This window comes from Lampris incognitus, chromosome 1 (genome assembly GCF_029633865.1).
Source record: "Lampris incognitus isolate fLamInc1 chromosome 1, fLamInc1.hap2, whole genome shotgun sequence".
Lineage (NCBI taxonomy): Eukaryota > Metazoa > Chordata > Actinopteri > Lampriformes > Lampridae > Lampris > Lampris incognitus.
The window spans coordinates 4567208-4588036 of NC_079211.1; the positions used below are offsets into that span (position 1 = coordinate 4567208).

The 20829-nt window shown below is 45.4% G+C and overlaps 1 protein-coding gene across 1 annotated transcript in view; it reads right to left on the bottom strand.

Moving 5' to 3' along the window:
• Positions 1-20829, bottom strand: part of fat2 (FAT atypical cadherin 2) — a 132424-nt gene that overhangs the window by 99773 nt on the left and 11822 nt on the right. Inside the window, exons 3-5 of the mRNA XM_056275045.1 lie at positions 19041-19099; positions 16184-16495; positions 13487-13694 (exon numbers count right to left, since the gene is read on the bottom strand). Of these exons, the coding sequence (XP_056131020.1) occupies positions 13487-13694; positions 16184-16495; positions 19041-19099 (579 nt within the window). The remainder of the gene's footprint in view (positions 1-13486; positions 13695-16183; positions 16496-19040; positions 19100-20829) is intronic.

A 20829-nucleotide genomic window follows, 5' to 3' on the forward strand; every position in this document is an offset into this window, starting at 1 on the left:
CGCGAGAGTATGCTCAGCTTAAAGAACTGATCGAAGTTCTTGATCCGTTCTTAGAGGCAACCAACCTAACTCAGGGTGAGACTACTGTCACCGTCAGTGTGATTGTGCCCTGTGTCCTCACTCTGCGCTGTCACCTGCAGGAAATAAGAGGAAAAGCCAGATACTGTGGGCCTCTGGTGAGAGCTCTGGAGAGCTCCTTGAAAACAAGGTTTGCAGAGGTTTTCAGTGCAGTCAAGATACCAGGATGTGAGCCGGCTGAAGGAAGAGGCCCCACCAAATTTCCTTTCACCAATGCCTACTTCATAGCATCTGTGCTGGACCCAGCATTTGGCTTCCAGTGGCTAGAACATGATGTGCAGCTGGGCAGTGACATCAAAGATGTGCTGAAGACTGAGATCAAAGGTGAGAAATGTTTTGATTAACGTGAGTTAAGTGATTAACTATTTGATTGTTGTGATGTTTATATCATTGAAGGTGTTACAATAAAGCACATAGGCGTGTCATTTGTCATGTAGGCCTAGTCAATAACATATTTGTAATGAGTCCCCCATGCCCCCTCTCATTTCAGAGTATATAAAGGCAGAGGGTGACAAGCAAGCGGTATCAACAGCAGATGCAGCGGAAGCAACAGGACCAGGGGAAGGTGAACTTTCAGAGTCTCCTCCTGAGAAGCAGTTGAGAATGTTCTCCCACTATAGGAGGACTCCCTCCTCCACTGAGAAGAAGCCGTCTGGCCAGGCTCAGTTGACTGCATACCTCAACTTGATCGCTGAGCAGGACTCTGACTCAGTCCCGTGCCTCAGGTTTTCGCAGCAAAACAAATCCAAATTCCCTACCCTCTATCAGATTGCCACACAGGTATTCTCTATCCCTGCCTCCAGCGCGCCCATTGAAAGGGTATTTAGTCACGGAGGCATTTTGATGAGGCCTCACCGTGCAAGGTTGAGTAGTTCCATGCTGTCAGATCTTATGTTTTTGAAATGCAACGTGTATGCTTAAAACTAGTGCCACCAGCCTTTTGTTCCTAACTATTCCTGAGAGACAATGTCTTTTGACTAGTTTTTATGAATGTATTGTATGCTGTGGAACTTACTTCTGTATACTGTTTCCACCATTTGCTAATATCATGCTATTCACAGCTATCAAATGTGTTTTGAAGCACATCCAGTGTTCAGAATGTCAAAGAAATTCAGACTGTTCTAAAAATGTGTGTGTGCGCGCATGCTTGCGCGTGCATGTGTGCGAGTGTGTGGGTGTGCATTTGTTTGGCTATCGTGTCCCAAAGTAAATAAACTCCCTTTGAAATGGTGACAGCTGTGTCATTTTTGTTTAATGTAGACCTTTTTTATTTGTATGTCAGATCTTTGACTGTGCCCGAGTGGATCACTGGAGCCATCTTGGAACTCGACTCAGACTCAACCTTGATGACTCGGACTCGGACTAGGGTAATAGGGACTTGACTCGGACTCAGGTAATGGGGACTCGACTCGGACTCGACTCGACTTTTCTTTGGTGACTCGGACTTGGACTTGGACTCGAACACTGGGGACTCGAGACTCGACTCGGACTCGAGGTTTAGTGACTCGACTACAACACTGCATCCAGGTGGAAGTAAATTAATGAAGACAGCGATTTGGGAAATACACCAGCAAAGCGCGAGAGAGGCCGACCAAAAATGCAGTATCATGATGACGTCAAAGAATGGCTTAGTCTGAAAATATCAGAGGCAACAAGATCAGCTCAGGACAGAGAGAACTGGAGGAGACTTGTTTGGCAAGCATGTCATCCTGATGGTGCTGGCACCCCTCACTAACGAGGAAGCCTTGAAAAAGAATTTGGAAAGGATCAAGCCCATTATGAATCAAATTTTTGCAGAGTGAAAATTTTCTTTGTATATATTGTAGAGAGACCAACGGCTGTGGTTGCGCCAGCATGTTTGCCTCACCATGCCCCAGTCCCTTAGCTGGGCTCTCTGTGGAGCTGAACCGGCCGAGGTGGTACTCTCCATGCAGCCTACTCAGCAGAAGACCCCTGCCCACCGACCGCACGTCAGGGGTACCAACTACGAGGAGGAGGAGGAAGACGAGGTCTACCAAGTTCGGCTTCCAACATGCAGGCGACGACCACCCTGGTTGACTCACTGCTGCTACCAGGGTGAAAATAAGCCATATTAATAGCTTATTTTATAATATATCTATATAATATATAAATGGGCCAAAATTACTGGTTTGGTGGTAATTTAGTAAAAAATGATTACCTTAAAAGATTTTTGTCACTATTTCCACACAAACAGACAAAAACTAAAGATGATTCATTCTATTTGTTGTGCTGCCAAAGGGCTCTCTGAAATGATTTCCGATTGATTTGGACGTCGAGTTTTGTGAGTTGTGGTTGTGTTTTCCTATTTGTCATTGTGATTTGAATTTCAGGGCCACCTTAGATTTTACACCGAGCTATTGTGACACGCAGGGAGGGAAGTCGTTTGTTTTCATCGGTTATCTACCAGAGGTTCAAACAGGATGATCATATCTGCGTGGGAGAGGCCTCCTGTAACACAACGTTCCCTCATCCATCCCTCCACCCCCAGATCAGAGTCAGAGATACAACGCAGAAAAAAAGAGACGCTGGATGTAGACAATGCGGTTGTTTGTCCTTCCTGTGATCAGAGTTCAGTTTCAATCTGATGATGGAGGAATGGACCCGCAAGGACCATCAGACCGAACAGCAACTGAGCAGAAACCTATAACAGTCCTATAATAGAGCCCTTGTGAACTTAAAGGGGACATGTTCAACCTTATCCGTATTGATCTGCAGCAAGGGTAGCGCAGGAAAAACACCTGTTGTTGTTCCTCGTCGTTTCTGCGTCTCAGTGGAGCAGATTTTTTCCGTCCATCAACTGACGTCTTGTGACGTCATTTGGCAACCTGGAAAATTAAATACAGCCTAGCAGGGTTTCGTCTACTCTCATCTACTCTAAACACGCTGTTCAAAAAGACTTTTTTTTTACCCCCCCCCCTTTTCTCCCCAATTGTATCCATTACCCCATTCTTGGGAGCCGCTCCGGTCGCTGCTCCACAACCTCTGCCGATCCGGGGAGGGCTGCAGACTATCACGTGTCTCTTCCGATACATGTGGAGTCGCCAGCCACTTCTTTTCTTTTCACCTGACAGTGAGGAGTTTCACCAGGGGGACGTAGCGCGTGGGAGGATCACGCCATCTCCCCAGTTCCCCCTCCCCCCTGAACAGAGGAGGCGCTAGTGCAGCAACCAGAACATATACCCACATCTGGCTTCCCTCCCGCAGACACAGCGAATTGTGTCTGTAGAGACGCCCAACCAAGCCGGAGGTAACACAGGGATTCGAACCGGACAGCTCTGTGTTGCTAGGCAACGGAATAGACCGCTACGCTACCCGGACACCTAATGCATGTTATTTTTAATGATTTTTCGAACACAATACTACACAATGGTAATAATACACTACTACTACTTTCAGCTGCTCCCGTTAGGGGGCGCCACAGCGGATCATCCGTTTCCATCTCTTCCTGTCCTCTGCATCTTCCTCTGTCACACCAGCCACCTGCATGTCCTCCCTCACCACATCCATAAACCTTAAACCTTCCTCTTCTCCTCTTCCCTGGCAGCTCCATATTCAGCATCCTTCTCACAATATACCCAGCATCTCTCCTCCACACATGTCCAAACCATCTCAATCTTGTCTCTCTTGCTTTGTCTCCAAACCGTCCAAGCTGAGCGGTCCCTCTAATATACTCGTTCCTAATCCTGTCCTTCTTCATCACTCCTAATGAAATGGTAATAATACACATTTGTGTTTACCATACTGTGATTATGCTCCCATAGCACGAAAGCATTGTCGTGATTTAAGGCTTTCATCGTAAAAACCAGAATGGATTTCGCAAGACCAGATCAACAGTTGGTCAAATACTGAGAGTGAGGCGAATCATCGAGGGTGTAAAGGCAAACAATCTACCAGCTGTAATTTTGTTTGTCGAGTTTTCAAAGGCCTTTGATTTGATCGACCATGAAAGAATGGAGAAAATCATGCCAGCTTATGGCCTTCCACAAGAAACTGCCGCAGCAATCATGATGCTATACAAAGACACACTCAAACGTTCGGATGGAGACAGAGTTTCTTGATATCGCTGCTGGCGGGTTACAAGGTGACTCGCTAGCACCATTTCTTTTTGTTCTGTGTCTCAATCATGAATTAAGAGTCTCCATCGACACAATCAAGGAGCTTGGTTTTACACTGAAGGCCAGGAGAAACAGTCAACATCCTACTCAAACCTTAACTGTTGTCCACTATGCAGATGATCGTGCCCTTTTCGCTGACAACACTGAGCATGCTACCTCACTGTTGCACAGTCTTCAGAATGCAGCGAAACAAGTAGGCCTCCACATCAACGCTGGGAAAACTGAATTCATCAGCTCCAACAAAGGAGGAATCATCTGCTCATCAGATGGTCAGAACATCAAATCTGTCTCAGAATTCATTTACCTGGGAAGCAACGTCGAATCCACCAAAAGAGATGTGCAACTTCGAATTGGAAAGGCTTGGGTTGCCATTGACGGACTAAACGTCATCTGGAAGTCCACGTTACCAGACAAACTGAAACGGGAATTTTTTTGAGCAACAGTTGAGTCCTTTCTCACTTATGGATCATCTTCTTGGACCCTCACTAAACGGCTTGAATCCAAACTTGATGGGGCTTTCACCAGAATGCTGCGTGCTGCACTAAATGTATCCTGGAAGAAGCACCCTACAAAGAAGTGTCTCTATGGCAACATACTCACCATCTCAAACACTGTCCGAGAACAAAGGGTTCGATTGGCTGGTCATTGCTGGAGGAGCAAGGAAGAACTTGCAAACAACACTCTGCTTTTGTCACCCAAACATGGAAAGTCATGTGTGGGAAGACCTGCAAGAAATTACATCAATCAACTTGTCGACGACACAGGATGTCCATCTGAGGACCTTCCAGCTGCTATGCAGGATAGAGACGGGTGGCGTGAGAAGGTCAGATCCATCCAAGGATACTCGACCTGATGGTGATGATGAAAGCTTTATAGGCTTGGCTGTACCATAGAAAATAGTTTATACGATAAGCAGTTGTAATGACCACGGATGAGTAGACTGGAATCGCCGCAGCGGGGACGCGAACCCGCGTCTCCATACCACGGGCGACTACGTTAACCAGTCGACTAAAGGGTCCAAGCCATTAGCCAACCAGCTAGCGAGTCTACTCATTCATGGTTGCTACTCTACCCCACCCCCACCCCCTTCAGGAAGCACGTCCCTGTGCTTCAGCATACCAGCTCCCTCCTGCCTCTGGGCACATGCGCATCTGACGGCCTCACGGTCTCACCATCCCACTTCTGACACCAAGGTAGCGAACCTGGATCTCCCGCACCACGAGCGACTGCATTAACCAGTCTACTAAAGGGTCTGACCCGTTAGCCAAGGGCTAGCGAGTCTACTCCTTTGTGGTCGTTACACAGTACTAAAATTCCGTGTACAATACTATGCAGCTGTATGATACAGTTTAATTTAGTTTAGGTTAAACGTTCATTTGGGAAGGGACAATGTACATTAATCAACATTCGAAACAAATGTAAATGTACCAGAGTTAGCTAATAGGCTAGTTTCCATCGGCAGTACCTTTGCCTGATGCTGTTAGGCATGTTACAGTATGTTCTCATGCCCATCATGCTGCTTGGTGAAAGAACTCGGAGTGGCCATATGTGATCAGGTGGGGGAGAAAGCAGGATGGAGAGAATAAAGAAATGTCGGGGGGGGGGGCGGACGCCTCCCTAAGAAGACCTGGCGGATGATGAAAGGAGAGACACAGACCTCCTACCAACTCACCTGCAACACCTTTCCTCCTCTCTCCTTTCTTTTCTTTCATCATCTCCTCTGGGAATCCACAAATACCTTAAGCTGGTATTTTCTTTTTCATCTCTCTTTTTTGTGTGTGTGACATCAACAGTTCTGAAGTCAGTTGTTGGATGGGCTTGTAAATCTTAAACCCTGAAAACAATGTCGCAGACTTAAACATTAATCAACTGAATATTTTAAATATTTATGGATGTGCTGAGATACTGGAGTCAGATTATTACTCAGTCACTCCGAGTTTACCCAAAGTCAACCCACAAAGAATTAAATGTACTGAAATATATTGCAGCTCACAAATTCACAATGAGAGCACGTTTTCCAGCAGTCTGTTGCAAACAGAGCTCATGTAAGGGTGGGGGCTGTCTGTGGATGGATCTATGTTCATTCATCTGTTAATGAATATGTGTTAATTAATATGGGATTATACCATTTCATGTCAGATGGAATATGAACCTGTCGATCGGTGTTCATGGACGTGTGATTTAAACACTGGACACTGAGGAGGTCACGCAAAGATTTGCTCGGTTTCCGATCGTCCCCCCCCCATGCCACACCACACCACACCACACCACGCCACACCACGCCACACCACACCACACCACACCACACCACACCACACCACACCACACACACATTTTCTCCTCAACTGTATCTGGACAATTACCCCACTCTTCCGAGTCGTCCTGGTCTCTGCTCTGCCCCCTCTGCTGATCCGGGGAGGGCTGCAGACTACCACATGTCTCCTCCCATACATGTGGAGTCACCAGCCGCTTCTTTTCACCTGACAGTGAGGAGTTTCACCAGGGGGACGTAGCGCATGGGAGGATCATGCTATTCCCCCCAGTTCCCCCTCTCCCCTGAACAGGCGCCCCAACCGACCAGAAGAGGCGCTAGTGCAGCGACCAGGACACATACCCACATCCAGCTTCCCACCTGCAGAGACGACCAATTGCGTCTGTAGGGATGCCTGACCAAGCTGGAGGTAACACGGGGATTCGAACCGGCGATCCCCATGTTGGTAGACAACGGAATACACCACCATGCTACCCAGACGCCCCTCTGTTCAAGGTCTGAATAAATCTCAAACCAATAATTGAATGTCACAAAATAAATCTTGAGAGCTGAGATGTGTCTCCAACAGGATCTGATTAAATAAAACCCTTAACGCAGCTTTATGTGTTCTACATCATCAGTCCATACTTCAACACCACCAGAAAGATGGGCCAGTTAAGATGCAGAAACAAATGACCAAGCGAATTAATTCTATTCACATTTTATTTTTTGATTCAGCATATGCATTTCCATTATAGTATGTCATAATTCTTTTTACTGAATCAAAGGTTTATCCAATAAGGGCGCCCATTTGGTGTGGCGGTCTATTCTGCTGCCTACCAACATGAGGATCGCCGGTTCGAATCCGTGTCACCTCTGGCTTGGTTGGGCGTCCCTACAGACACAATTGGCCGTGTCTGCAGGTGGGAAGCCAGATGTGGGTATGTGTCCTGGTCGCTGCACTAGTGCCTCCTCTGGTCGGTTGGGGCACCTGTTCAGGGGGGAGGGGGAACTGGGGGGAATAACGTGATCCTCCCACGCGCTACGTCCCCCTGGTGAAACTCCTCACTGTCAGGTGAAAAGAAGCGGCTGGTGACTCCACATGTGTCGGAGGAGACATGTGGTAGTCTGCAGCCCTCCCCGGATCGGCAGAGCGGGTGGAGCAGAGACCGGGGTGGCTGGGATGAGTGGGGTAATAGGCCGGATACAATTAGGGAGAAAAAAAGGTTAACCAATTAACACAAGCGTACAAACTTTTATGCACTTCTTGGGGATTGTATTCAATTTTTGCCGTTTCCATCGAACCTGCTTTTTCCCCAAAATGACCAAATTTGCATAAAAACACTGTGACAGAAATGTGGTTACTAGTTGTGTAAAGAACAGATAAAGAGAGAAAGGCAGAGAGACTATTTGTCGAAAGAGGCGTGTAAAGGATTTTTTTAAAGAAGAATAATTGCCAACAACTGTCGACAAAAGGGGGTCCTGCCACTTTTTGATGGATTGGTGCAACTACCGTAACTATAAGATGGTAGTGAGACCAGCTATGTTATATGGTTTGGAGTCAGTGGCACTGATGAAAAGACAGGAGGTGGAGCTGGAGGTGGCAGAGATGAAGATGATAAGAGTTTCACTGGGAGTGATGAAGGAGGACAGGATTAGGAACGAGTATATTAGAGGGACAGCTCAGGTTGGACGGTTTGGAGACAAAGCAAGAGAGACAAGATTGAGATGTTTTGGACATGTGTGGAGGAGAGATGCTGGGTATACTGGGAGAAGGATGCTGAATATGGAGCTGCCAGGGAAGAGGAGAAGAGGAAGGCCAAAGAGGAGGTTTATGGATGTGGTGAGGGAGGACATGCAGGTGGCTGGTGTGACAGAGGAAGATGCAGAGGACAGGAAGAGATGGAAACGGATGATCCGCTGTGGCGCCCCCTAACGGGAGCAGCCGAAAGTAATAGTAGCAGTAGTAGTAGTAGTAGAGGTGTGACTACTGAATATCTGTGAAACCCAACCGCGAGTTTTTTTTTGTTGCTTTTTTTTACTAAAAGCTGTTTGGTTGCTGCCACACTCACCACAAATGAAATGGGCAGTATTCATGATCTTCTACGCTGCTCCGCCTCCTCTCTTGATCAGAATCAGAATCAGAATACTTTATTCATCCCCGAGGGGAAATTGGGTAGGAACAATGGCGGTCCAAACAGAGGCTAGCATGATCTCAGCATGGGCGACCTTTTGCAAAATCTGTGTTGATTGTTCCTGGTGTGATATCTCTCCAAGGGACATTTCTGACTGGCTTGTTCAAATGGTGACATGCATGTTAGGGTTGATACTCCTGCCTGTGCCCCTGAGCAAGGCAGTAGCAAAAAAGAACTGGAGTTGGTCCCTGAGCGCTGCCCAGTGGCTGGCCAGTGTTCCTAGCATAGGGTGGGTTAAATGCAGAAAATGAAATTGGTTGTATGTATGTACAATGACAAATAATGTGTTTTCCATGGTGTTATGTGGTCCCATGAAAAAAGCTGGTCAAACAGTGACTGATGACATAAATGAAAAATAAATGACTACAAATGCTGAAAAGCTATGGAAATTTGTCTACAGTATCTTTTTTTTTAATGCACGCACAATAATCCGGGTAAGTAAATCAAATAAAGTTGAATCAGTTCATCTGGATACAACAGAGCTAACATGTCAGATCAGGACTCCACAGCCTACACCATCTACAGACCAGGACTCCACAGTTTACACCATCTACAGACCAGGACTCCACAGTTTACACCATCTACAGGCCAGGACTCCACAGTCTACACCATCTACAGGCCAGGACTCCACAGTCTACACCATCTACAGACCAGGACTCCACAGTTTACACCATCTACAGGCCAGCACTCCACAGTCTATACCATCTACAGACCAGGACTCCACAGCCTACACCATCTACAGGCCAGTGGCCACTCTTGCAGGGATGAGGATGTGCACATCCTTGATAGGGAGGAACGCTGGTTTGAACGGGGAGTCAAAGAGGCCATCTATGTGAAGAGGGAACGTCTGTCTCCATCTTACAATGCTGTGATTGCAACTATTCCCCAACCCTCTGTGAATAGTACACATGGCCTTTGTAATGCTGGTTAATGGTCACACCCATATTTGCATATGAAACTGGTCATTGTTTTCAGTCATTATGCCACTGTATTGTTTATAAGGGTGGGACACCTGCAGTCACTGTATTGTTTATAAGGGGAGGGTACCTGCAGTCAGTTGAGACTGAAGAGGTCACTTAGAGCCCGGACACACCAGGCCGAAGGTCAGCCGTTGGCCAGTGTTGGGCAACCCTAGTTTTTGTGGTGTGTCCCGCACCGTTGGCACTAGTCGGACCCCTGTTGGCAGCTTTTCAGCCAATTCAGCATGTTGAATGGGCAGAGCCCGTCGGTGAGAGAGATCACTCTGACTGGCTGTTCAGCTCAGCGAATCAATGCAGAACGTACATGCTGGTTTGCTGTCGGCTGTAGTCTTTGCGGTGTGTTCAAATGCTACTTTGTGGCCCAGATGGCAGGCGACGTGAGTCGGCCTTCGTCACCGCTGGTCGGTTTGGTGTGTCTGGGCCCTTAGCTGAGTGATGAAACGTATCAGTCAATAAACAGTGTGTCCAGATGAATGGAGTCAACCTTCTTTGGCTGTCTACAGTAGCTGGAAGGTTTAGTTCAGGGGTGCCCACTACGTCGATCGCGATCGACCAGTAGATCGCGAAGGCAGTGCTGGTGGATCTCCATGACATTCCAAAAAAACTTATTTTTTTTCCCAAGACATTAGCCTATCATCTGTCCTCCATTTGGCATTTGCCTTTTGATTGACATAAAGGACGGCCAGTCTGCTGTTGCCTAAAACCAAAGATTCTAGAGCGGAACCTAAAACTTTGTTACATTAGCTTACCATAACAACCAGAGCCCTTCTCGAACGTACCTTGAAGTTCACATGCCCACAACGTGAGCTAACACAGAACTGTATCGAGCTAGCTAGTTCAACTCTCTAAAAAAAAATTCTACTAAAAAGTGAAACAAAATAAAAATGAGTGGGGGAGCCGGACCTAACAAGAAACAAAAAACGTACCATTTCCATGTGGAATGGGAGGAGGACTTTTTTTTCACCATGTCTTATTCCAAATGCGTTTGTCTCCTCTGTCAGTCTAGCATTGCTATCCCAAAGAAAGGAAATGTGGAGAGGCACTTTCGAACTGTTCATAAAAACTATGACAATGACTTCCCCCGAAAGGCGAGCTGAGAAAGAGAAAGGTGAGGGAACTAAAATCGCAGTTAATCGCCCAGCAGTCACTTTTCACGCAGCTGAATTCAAAGGCAAAGGCAGCCACCGAAGCATCTTTACGGGTGAGTCACTCCATCATTAAGCATAAGAAAGCCTTCCAAGATGGAGAGATGATGAAAGAGGCCTTCCTTGAGGCAGCAGATTCGTTGTTTCGGGACTTTAAAAACAAATCAGAAATAATATCTTCAATCAAAGCTCTCCAGTTATCAAGAAATTCTGTCACAAGGCGCTGTGAAGGGATGGGCGATGATTTGACACAGCAGCTTTGGAGGGACATGGTGGACTGCGAGTGTTTCTCACTACAATTGGACGAGTCTACGGACATAAGTGATACGGCCCAATTGTGCATTTTCATTCGGCTGGTGTTTCAAGATATGACCGCAAAAGAGGAGCTGTTAACAATACTACCCATGAAGGAACACACGCGGGGAGAGGACATTTTTCAGATCTTCAAAAACTTTGTGGATAAAACCCAGCTCCCAGTGTGTAAACTGGTGTCAATCACCACGGATGGTGCGCCTGCTATGGTGGGCCACTCTAATGGATTTATTGCCAAGTGCAGGGAGGACGATGCTTTCCCTGGCTTCCTTAATTACCATTGCATAATACACCAACAAGCATTATGTGCAAAAATGCTAAACATGAAAGAGATCATGGATGTGGCAACCAAACCCGCCTGTTCTATTCGAGCGAGGTCTCTTCAAAGACGATTGTTTCGTACACATTTGGAAGAGGCCGACTGTAACTACTCTGACCTCTTGCTACACACTGACGTGAGATGGCTTAGTAAAGGGAGATTCTTGCAGAGATTTCGAGAGCTCTGTCCGGAGATTAAGGAGTTTCTCCTTGTCACTAAACATGCGGAACACAAGCAACTTAATGACATCAGTGGCTGCTAGACTTGGCGTTTTTAACTGATTTAACCAACATGTTGAACGAGCTTAATTTAGAGCTGCAAGGAAAAGACAACAGCGTGGTAAACATGATCAGCTCAGTTAACGCTTTCAAACGGAAAATGCAACTTCTGTCCTCAAAGTTGCAGCGCTGTGATTTGGGAAACTTCGAAACCTCGCAGCAGAGCTGGAGAAGCAAGGGAGGGCGTGTGCGCAACTTGACAGTGCACGCTACCCAGAGCAGATTGAAAATGTCCGGTCAGACTTTGACAAATGGTTTCAAGACTTTGCTTTGCTTGAGCCAATCGCTACATTTATGTGCTACCTATTTGGGGAAGATACAGAGGTGGATTCCCTTGCCTCAAAAATGGCAACACTGTTTCACCTGAACTCGTCTGCAGTGGAGGATGAGATGCTGACAGTACAGGCTGACATTCAGCTTAAGTCCAGGGCGCATGGAGAGTTTTGGAACTTACTTACAGAGGACAAGTACCCAAACATGAGGAAATGCGCAACCTCCTTGACGGCATTATTCAGCTCTACTTATTTGTGTGAGTCAGCCTTTTCTCACATGAAGATTATCAAGTCCAAATACCGTTCCACCATGACAGATGATCATTTGGAGGCCTGCTTGAGGCTGACTACCAGCAGCTACTGTCCGAACTATGCAACCTGTCTGACTCCCTCCAGTGCAGTTCATCCTCAGAGTAGAGAGGTAGAGATCACAAATCTATTTACCACAGCTGTAAAGGTTCATGCAGTGATGCAATTTCAACATAGTGTAGTAGCAAATGCTTGGTATGATTATTGCCTGTGTAAGGTCCAATATAAATGCAAATCCATTGCAATACTATATATGTAACACAACATGTATATAAATACACACACTGCATATAAATGTTCATATATATGTAAAACATGTATTGAGTATTTTTATTATTATTTTTAATATGAGTAGATCATTTTGACCTGGTCATTTTAAAAGTAGCTCACGAGTCAAAAAATTGTGGGCACCCCTGGTTTAGTTTATGGTCAAAGTATGGAAGCTAACATCGAAGCGTCCTGCAGGGACAGTGATGGTTCTGGCTAATGCTAATGCTCTTTACTACTACAGTAAAAAGGCAGGGTCGGTCCTGCATTAAGTAAAAGTAAACTGGCAGGCTGGGTTTGGGCTTCAATTCCCTGCGTAGTTTAATGGGGACAGCCTTTTTTTTCTAAAATACCTCCTTTTAACACCCTGTTGTCTGTTCTTTATAGATGATATAAATCCACCCATCCATGATATACATGTGTGCTAACAGATGATTTTAGTGCTGTTTGTGGTCTGTGGTCTCCTATCAGAAAGTTGCTGTATGTAGCTGGTCGTACCAGTTTCTCTGACGCTCAGAAAAGATCTTCTCTGCTGTTTAGTGGACGCTCATTGACATCTGGATGGGGTTTGCGGGCCGACACTACGAGAGTCAGCACTGCAGTGGAAAAAGCAATATGGTGGATGTCAAATATAATTTCCTCATTGGACATCCTTTCCAGCTTCAGTGCTGAGCAGAGACAAATTCCTCTCATATAAAACCTCTTACATGGCAGTTACTGGCTAGATTTCTTTTTTCATTAAACTGTATTACGTAAATAAATGTGAACTCAAGAACCTGGGAACCAATTTGTGGTTCATCAGAGTTGATATATCACATTCCTCTAGACCTCCAGAACATGTCTCAATGTGTGTGTGTGTGTGTGTGTGTGTGTGTGTGTGTGTGTGTGTGTGTGTGTGTGTGTGTGTGTGTGTGTGTGTGTGTGTGTGTGTTCAGTTTGCTCACCTATGATTTCAAACCACCTCAGCCTCTGTGTCTCTGTCATAATGATTCCAACCATGTGGGTGACGGGTTCCGACTCCATGACGGCAAACGTGAAGTGGGCTTCATCAAACGTCAGAGGCTCGGTGGCAGGCGGCAGCCTCAGCACCCACTCAATGTCCAGACGCATGGTGGAGGACCGCGACGGACTGCCTCCGTCTGTTGCCCTGATCTGTCAGCAAAGGTTGGAAAGAGATGAAATTATAATGTGTTCTACATCTGTGTTCGGTTTGACAAGGGTTTAGGAATGCACGCTAACCATCCATCCATTATCCGAAGGTAAGATTATTTGCTATAGTAATCTTATTTAAAATGACATCAACTGTAAATAAAGTGTGTGTGTGTGTGTGTGTGTGTGGGGGTCCTGATGGCCTGGCAGCCTGTCCAGGGTGTCTCCCCGCCTGCCACCCGGTGACTGCTGGGGTAGACTCCAGCATCCCCGCGACCCTGAGAGCAGGATAAGCAGTTTGGATAATGGATGGATTATACCCAGGGGGAAGCTACACCTAGTCTGTATAGGTTACCTAAGACACATAAACAGGATGTGCCATCACGGCCTATTGTTTGTATGATTAACTCAGTGACCTATAACATCTCCAAGTTTCTGGCATCTATTCTGAACCCATTGGTAGGCAGTACTGAACACCACATTCAGAACACTATGGATGTTGTAGATGAGGTGAGGGACATCATTATGGAGGGGGATGAAACAATGGTCTCTTATGACGTTAAGTCCCTCTTCACGTGTGTCCCTGTTGATGAAGTGGAGGTAGTCCGTATGAAATTAGAAAACGACCAGACCCTTAGCAATAGGACCACCCTTAATACCGACCAAGTGTGTCTGCTCCTTATGTTGTCTTCAGTCCACGTACCTCACATAGAGGGGAAATACTATAGGCAGAGGCATGGGTGTGCTATTGATTCCCCAGTCCCACCTGTGGTGGCCATCTTGTATATGGAAGAAGTGGAAAAGAGACTCTGATGTCCTATCCAGGGACACCACCTAGCCACTGGTTCAGATTTGTGGACGACACCTTGGTTAAAATTAAATCTCAGGATGTAGCACATGTACATCTGGGAAACCAAACAGACGCTGGCCAAGAGGATGGCACAACACAGGAGAGCTAAGACGTCAGGCCAGGACTCCACAGTCTACACCATCTACAGGCCAGGACTCCACAGTCTACATCATCTACAGGCCAGTGGCCACTCTTTTAGGAATGAGGATGTGCACATCCTTGATAGGGAGGAGCGCTGGTTTGAACAGGGAGTAAGAGGCCATCTATGTGAAGAGGGAACGACCATCCCTGAACCAAAGGGGGGGGGGGGTTAAGAGTACATCTGTCAGCATCTTACAATTCTGTGATTGCAACTATTCCTCAATCCTCTGTGAATAGTACACATGGTCATTGTAACTCTAGTTAATGGTCACAGTTATTTGCATATGAAACTGATCATTGGTTTGGTCGTTAAGCCACTGTATTGTTTATAAGGGTGGGGGTAACTGCAGTCACTGTATTGTTTATAAGGGTGGGGTACCTTCAGTCAGTTGAGACTGAAGAGGTCACTTACATGATGATGAAACGTTTCTCTCAGTAAACCTTGTGTCCAGATGAACTGATTCAACCTTCTGTGAATCTGCGAACACGTACCGAACTCCAAGGACAAGTGATTTATTAAAACGAGCGCATGAATAGAAAAAATATGACGTGACCCCTCAGGGAATGCAGAAAATGAACCAAGAAAGTATGTCGATTAATTTTTATCTTGTACCATCAAAATGTGTACAAAATGTGTCCAAAGCACACAATTATGGCACACAATCAACTACAGAGAAGATCTGTAGGATTTTACTGACGCGGGAAAAAAAATCATCCTTATTTCTACCGGTTTACCATGGCTAGCCTAGCAACTAGCATTTCTCTGCCAACTCACCATCTTTATATCTGAAGCTATAAAGTGAGCCTAACAAAGGTAACACACCTGGGTTTAGGGTGCATGTAAACAGCTTAGTCGGCCTTCCCTGGGCTTTTCGATTGCTGCATTGTGAAAGTGACCAGACACATTGAACCAGATGTTGTTTATGCAATACACACAAAACTGTTCAACAGCTAACTGTCCGACAGGAAGGTAATGAGGGAAAGTCATGTTATCTCCCGCAGTAAAGAACACAGAATACAAAGAGATGGGGAAAATCATCATCCACGTTTGTTGAGTTCTGTCACTGCCAGACTGACCATGACAGGGATAGATGCACCGTGGACTGGTTACTAAGAGACATGGAAAGCCCACAGACAAACCAAGTTATTTCAGACCATGTAACAGTTTAATTGAAATATTTCCACAAACTGATTGTGTCATCAGTATTTTGTGAGTATAACCACTTCTAATCTAGACTAGTGAAGTTCTGATTTTGTGATTTGGGGGATGCTTATCCACAGTGGGATAACTGTTAACACTGGCAGCGTGAGCGTCATCCTCCACACAACACTTTTAGTCATGAATGCTGCCTGTGTCACAATGAAGCATATGGATCATTTTGTTTGAGTGCATCAATATACAGCTCCCACTACAACAAAACAGTATTTAATGATTCTAGCCAATGTTATTCACTGATAGAAAAGCAAATTAGCAGTTTAGAATCTTCCAAGGGTGTCTTACCGTGAGAATACTGTAGTTCCCAGACCAAAAGTCCCCCTTAGACGTCACCACACCAGTCACCGGGTCAATCTCAAATCTCTTGTCCTGGTTCTCGTGGAAACTGTAGGTCACCTCAGCGTTGGAGCCCTGGTCATCGTCACGGGCGACCACCCTGCATACTTCCTGTTTGCCAGCGTGAGCCCGCTGCTCCAACAGCTTGACATGGAAGAGTTTGTCGGTGAACTTTGGCCGGTTGTCGTTGCTGTCGAGCACCTGAATCACCACAGTGGCGGTGGAGCGCAGAGCCGGGGAGCCGTTGTCTGATACTATCACCTAGAGGATGAACAAGAGGATGGATAGATGGATGGATGGATGGGTGGGGGAATGTGAGGTTGGATGGATGGATAGACAAATGTATGTATGAATGGATGGATGTGTATGTATGTATGTATGTATGTATGGAAGAATGGATGATGGATGGATAAATGGATGAACATATATAGGTGGATGAACGGATGACAGATGGATAAATGGATGGATGGAGGAACTTATATGTATGTATGGAAGAATGGATGATCGATGGATAAATGGATGGATGGAGGAACATATATGTATGTATGTATGAAAGAATGGATGATAAATGGATGGATGGATGGATGAACGTATATGCATGAATGGATGGATGGACAGTTGGATCGTGGAAGTGGAGAGACAGATGTATGTATTTATATTTAGAATAAAACAATGGGCCACAGACAGACACAGAAAGATAGATTGAATGAATGAATAAAAAAAGGAGAAAGAAGAGCTTCATATTGTAAATGATATATTCATAAATATATTCATATTGTAAATGATATATTCATAAATATATTCATAGTGTAAATGATATATTAATAAACCAGCTGACTGCTCAAACATGAGGCTGTGAAACCATTCCGGCAGAGGAATACTTGATGTTCCCTGTTTCTGCATGGCAGGTGAGGATGATGTCACCGACAACGTCTCCGTCCAAGTGTTTCATGCAAATTTTGCCATTTTGAATAAAATAGGTTTGCCAGAAATGGCAAAACATCAAACAGAATCCCCAACATTCACATACAAGTGATCACTATCACTCAAGGTGTTAAACATCCTGTATGATAAAATGAAACGCACAAAAATAAAATGCAAATAGAATTTAATCCCCGTGTCCTCTGTCACACCATCTTCACTGGCTCGTGTTTCTGTTGCAGTATTGACATATGATGCAAACCTACATCCAGTTTTATTTGCTCAAACAGATCTGATGGAATCACACTTTAATTCACATCAGATGTATGGAAAGATGAAGTGGTGTCCCCGGGCGCTGCAGCTGCACTCAGTAGGATGGTATACAGTATATAAATATATATACTGCTATGCAGTAGAATGGTATACAGTATATAGGTATATATACTGCTATACGGTAGGATGGTATACAGTATATACTAAGTATATATACTGCTATACGGTAGGATGGTATACAGTATATAAGTATATATACTGCTATACAGGAGGTGGTAATCAGTATATAAATATATATACCGTTATGCAGTAGGATGGTATACAGTATATAAATATATATACTGCTATGCAGTAGGATGGTATACAGTATATAGGTATATATACTGCTATACGGTAGGATGGTATACAGTATATACTAAGTATATATACTGCTATATGGTAGGATGGTATACAGTATATATACTGCTATGCAGTAGGATGGTATACAGTATATAAGTATATATACTGCTATACGGTAGGATGGTATACAGTATATAAATATATATACTGCTATACAGTAGGATGGTATACAATATAAGTATACTGCTAAACAGTAGGATGGGTTACATGCAGAAAACACATTCATTGTCAGAATACACGTTTACATGATGTTGAAAAAAGTGGATTTATTGTGGTAGTCCGGCTAAAACTGGACTTTTAAAAGACATGTAAACTTGTTAGTCTGACTGAAATCATACTAAATTGAGTTTCCGGAAGTGGGACTAACACAACTAGATAACGCGGTTGGGGATGGATTTACTCTGGCATGTATACGCTTCAATCAGCCCTGAACTGGCCTAGGCGTTCTGCGCATGCTCCATAGTTCCCACGGCGGTCTTTCACCCGGAAGTTGAACAGCGTAGTATCAACAGTATCAACATGGCGAGCGCTGGAGCGAGAACAACGCATTCTGGACAGACGAGGAGACAAACGTCATATTGTGTTTCTGGACAGACAAGGAGACAAACGTCATGTTGTGTTTTCTGGACAGACGAGGAGACAAACTTCATGTGTTTTCTGGACAGACGAGGAGACAAACTTCATGTTGTGTTTGCTGGACAGACGAGGAGACAAACTTCACGTTGTGTTTTCTGGACAGACGAGGAGACAAACTTCATGTTGTGTTTCCTGGACAGACGAGGAGACAAACTTCACGTTGTGTTTTCTGGACAGACGAGGAGACAAACTTCATGTTGTGTTTCCTGGACAGACGAGGAGACAAACTTCACGTTGTGTTTTCTGGACAGACGAGGAGACAAACGTCATGTTGTGTTTTCTGGACAGACGAGGAGACAAACTTCAAGTTGTGTTGTTGTGTCAGCTGAAGGAGGTGAATACCTAAAGGACATGGATGGAAGGAGAACGCGGAATGGCGAACTGTTTAAGAAAGTGGCGGAAAAGGTGGACAAAGTGGGATTTAAAAGAACCCCAAGCAAATCCGGTCCGGGCCCTTTGCTGCATGTCACGCCTCTCTCCCCTCTGCCTCTCCTGTCTCTCTATTATCACGATCAAAAATAAAGGCAGAAAATGCCAAAAAAAAGAAAAAAGAAAAAAGAAAGAGGGAGATTCTCACCTCCACGCTGTGCTCAGATTTCTCCTCCCGGTCCAGGGCAGCGCGGGTGCTGATCACACCTAAACAAACACACACGGGGTCAGCATGGCTGGTTCTGCTCAGTGTGTGTGTGTGTGTGTGTGTGTGTGTGTGTGTGTGTGTGTGTGTGTGTGTGTGTGTGTGTGTGTGTGTGTGTGTGTCTGCGTGTGTGTGTGTGTGTGTGTGTGTGTGTGTGTCTGTCTGTCTGTCTGTCTGCCAGTCTATAAAAGCGAAAGTGCTGATCACACCTAAACAAACAGGGTTGTTGTTAGTGCAGTGAGTGTGTGTGTGTGTGTGTGTGTGTGTGTGTGTGTGTGTGTAGTCCTAACCCCCACATGCAGAAAACACCTGTCATCAGCCCCAGGCAGGCAACCTACCACACACACACACACACCCAGTTTCTCACGCACACATACACACCAGCAAACACAGAGGGACCCACACAGAGACAAACACACACATACAAACACACGTATACGCAGCCACACATAGGCACAACCAAGCTGGGTGGTGTAAAGCTGAACCCCTGTCAGAAGCCCCATGATCCTGCAGTATATTCTTTCTCCTTCTCCCACACCACCTGCCCTCATTTCAGAAGCACATCTATTTCTCACAAAATACAGACAGCGCCCAACCAACTCCACAATCAAGTTTTCCTGGACGCACCCACAGCAAGAGGCACTTTAAACTCCCCCAGGTTATTTTCTGTGGAAGTGGCAATCAGGGGATTGTTTCCCTGTGGAGAGCCGGGCTTAAGGCATTCACTCTGTGTGTGTGTGTGTGTGTGTGTGTGTGTGTGTGTGTGTGTGTGTGTGTGTGTGTGGTAAACTAGATTTAGCAGTGAACTAGATTTGTTTTGTCAAGTACATGTAATGATCCATTCTTTAGTGGTGAATTGTTATTAGTCAGAAATGAAATGTAGTGGTAAAGTAGATTTTTGGTAAAGTACATATACTGATGAGCTAAATTCACTGGTAAAGTTGATTTAGTGGTGAACTATACATGTAGAGACAAACTAGATTTATTGGTAAACTGGATCTAGTTGTAGGTATTCTACACCCAAAATCACTAATCTGTAAATCATAGGGATGCACGATATTGGATTTTTGCCGTTATCCCATATGCCGATATTTTCCAACTCATTCTGGCCGATGCTGCTACATGCTCATATTGTTTTCCATCTAACGACAGAGAACACCAGGCCTCTGCTGTGGAGGATGGATGTGGAGCTGCTACGCAGCTCATCTTTGTGTCCAGGTGCACGGGAAAATGTTTTAAGTGGGGGGGGGGGGGCTGCCAACTAAAATGAAAAGCATTGTCACGATCATGGATGACAAGACTCGCTAGCCCTCGGCTAACGGGTCGGGACCCTTCAGTCACTGGTTAGCGCAGTCGCCCGTGGTGCGGGAGACCCGGGTTCATGTCCCGGCTGTGGCAACTCCCAGCTGCCCCCCGAATTCGCAACAGTATTGTGACGAGCCGGCGTGGGAGACCGAGTCAAGAGGCAGACATCTCTTCTCAATCGCAACTCCCGTGCCAGCTAAAACGACACAGCCAAGACTACACAGAACCAGTGGCGGATCTAGAGATTTTTTTCCTGGGGTGGCAAAGGGGTGGCATGAGGTTCAAGGAGGTGGGCAATGGACATTATTCTAAACGTATTATTATTCAAAACTCGGATTTCATTGAATGTATTTTGTTCTCTACTGTTTGAGATGAGTTTGGTGCGGGTCTCATTGACCTTCACCATGCGTGTACATAAAATATACTT